We start from the raw sequence: 1620 nt of genomic DNA on the forward strand, positions 1-1620 counted from the left end.
TTACATGTTACTAACGTTCGTTTTCCTCTGTGTCCAGAGAACGAATGGCACCTAGACTCCCTCCTCCACCCCAACCTACGGAACCTGATGCGTCCAACAACGCTAGGTTGTTGGAGACGGTGATAGACCGCTTGCAGCAACAGAACACGACACTTATGGAACAAAATGCCACTCTAATGCAGCAGAATCAGAGTGCCATGTAGAGTTTGGAAGCTTCGCGTGCCAACTCTGAAACAACACAAAGACAATTGATGGAGATCTTAGCAGCGACCAGGCATAATGCAGGGGCGTCTTCTTCCAACGCTGCCCCGACTACTGCCGAGTGGAGCTTGGAGAGTTTTCTCCAACACCATCCGGCCAAATTCAGTGGAAAATGCCTTCCTGATGAGGCGGACCAGTGGCTGAGAGACATGGAACGTATCTACAATGCTAAGAGGTGTCCGGATGAAAGCCGCCTGGCTTTTACAGAATATTTACTGACTGGTGAAGCTAGCCATTGGTGGACGAGTGTGAAAGCCATCTTAACGGACGCTCAGAATCCTATCACCTGGGCTGTTTTCAGAGGCAAATTTTACGAAGAGTACTTCCCGGACAGCGTTCGTTACGCTAAGGAAGTTGAGTTTCTTCAACTGGCGCAAGGAGCGAAGTCTGTGTCGGAGTATACCAACACTTTTAAACATCTTCTGAGGTTCAACACGATGGCCACCAGTGAGGAGTGGCAGTGTAGGAAATTCAAGAACGGACTGCAGAGTGATTTGAAGGTATTGATTTCCAGTTTGTGCATCCGGTCGTTCCCAGCCATGGTTGAGAGGGCTAAAGTATTAGAGAAAAATATGGCTGAGGCGGAACAACAGAAGAAACAACAGGCGTCAAGAGGACCAATTCTGTCGAGACCAAATGTGAATCGGAACAGGACCCCATACGCTCGTCCAGCTCAGTCGAGTGGTTCACAAGCTATGGTAGTTGCTGGACAAGCAAATCAGCCGGGGCCGGTCAGATGTTTTCAATGCGGAGGACCCCACTTTAGATCATCATGCCCTCAGTTGGTTGGAGGGAAATATTGCACTCGTTGTAAGAGAAACGGTCATCTGGAAAACGAGTGTAATATGGGCGGACGTGCAGTGATGAGACCGCCGAACGCTGGAAGGAATCAACAAGGTAGAGGTGGACGAGCCCAAGCGGTTGGGCGTGTGTAGGCGATCACGGGTGCGGAAGCAGCAAGTTCAGGTACACTTATTACCAGCACGTGTTTGCTATATGGAATGAAATGTTGTGTGCTGTTTGACTCGGGGGCGACACACTCCTTCATCTCGAAGGCGTGCGTTGATAAGCTGGGATTAGCTGAGAGTGAGATGCAGTTCGACTTGGTGGTGTCAACCCCAGCGGCTGGAGAGGTTAGGACATCTACCGTGTGCGTTAGATGTCCTATTGAGGTAGAAGTGCGTAGATACAAGTTGAATTTGATATGTTTGCCTCTCAAAGACTTAGAAGTGATTTTGGGAATGGATTGGCTGAATACCAATCGCATTCTCATAGATTGTGGTGCTAAGGAATTGATTTTTCCGGAAGAAGATGAAGAAGAGTTGGGTGTGACGCTCAGTCAACTGAAAGAGGATATCA

At 48.8% G+C, this 1620-nt stretch overlaps 1 protein-coding gene across 1 annotated transcript; it reads left to right on the top strand.

Annotated features, from left to right (window-relative positions):
* Nucleotides 1-251: 251 nt before the first annotated feature.
* LOC108339202 (uncharacterized) lies at nucleotides 252-1196 on the top strand. The gene has a single exon (XM_017576341.1). It carries the CDS (start codon nucleotides 252-254, stop codon nucleotides 1194-1196), a length of 945 nt encoding a protein of 314 aa, XP_017431830.1.
* Nucleotides 1197-1620: the final 424 nt, after the last annotated feature.

Source organism: Vigna angularis, chromosome 5 (genome assembly GCF_016808095.1).
Source record: "Vigna angularis cultivar LongXiaoDou No.4 chromosome 5, ASM1680809v1, whole genome shotgun sequence".
In the NCBI taxonomy this organism is placed as follows: Eukaryota; Viridiplantae; Streptophyta; class Magnoliopsida; order Fabales; family Fabaceae; genus Vigna; species Vigna angularis.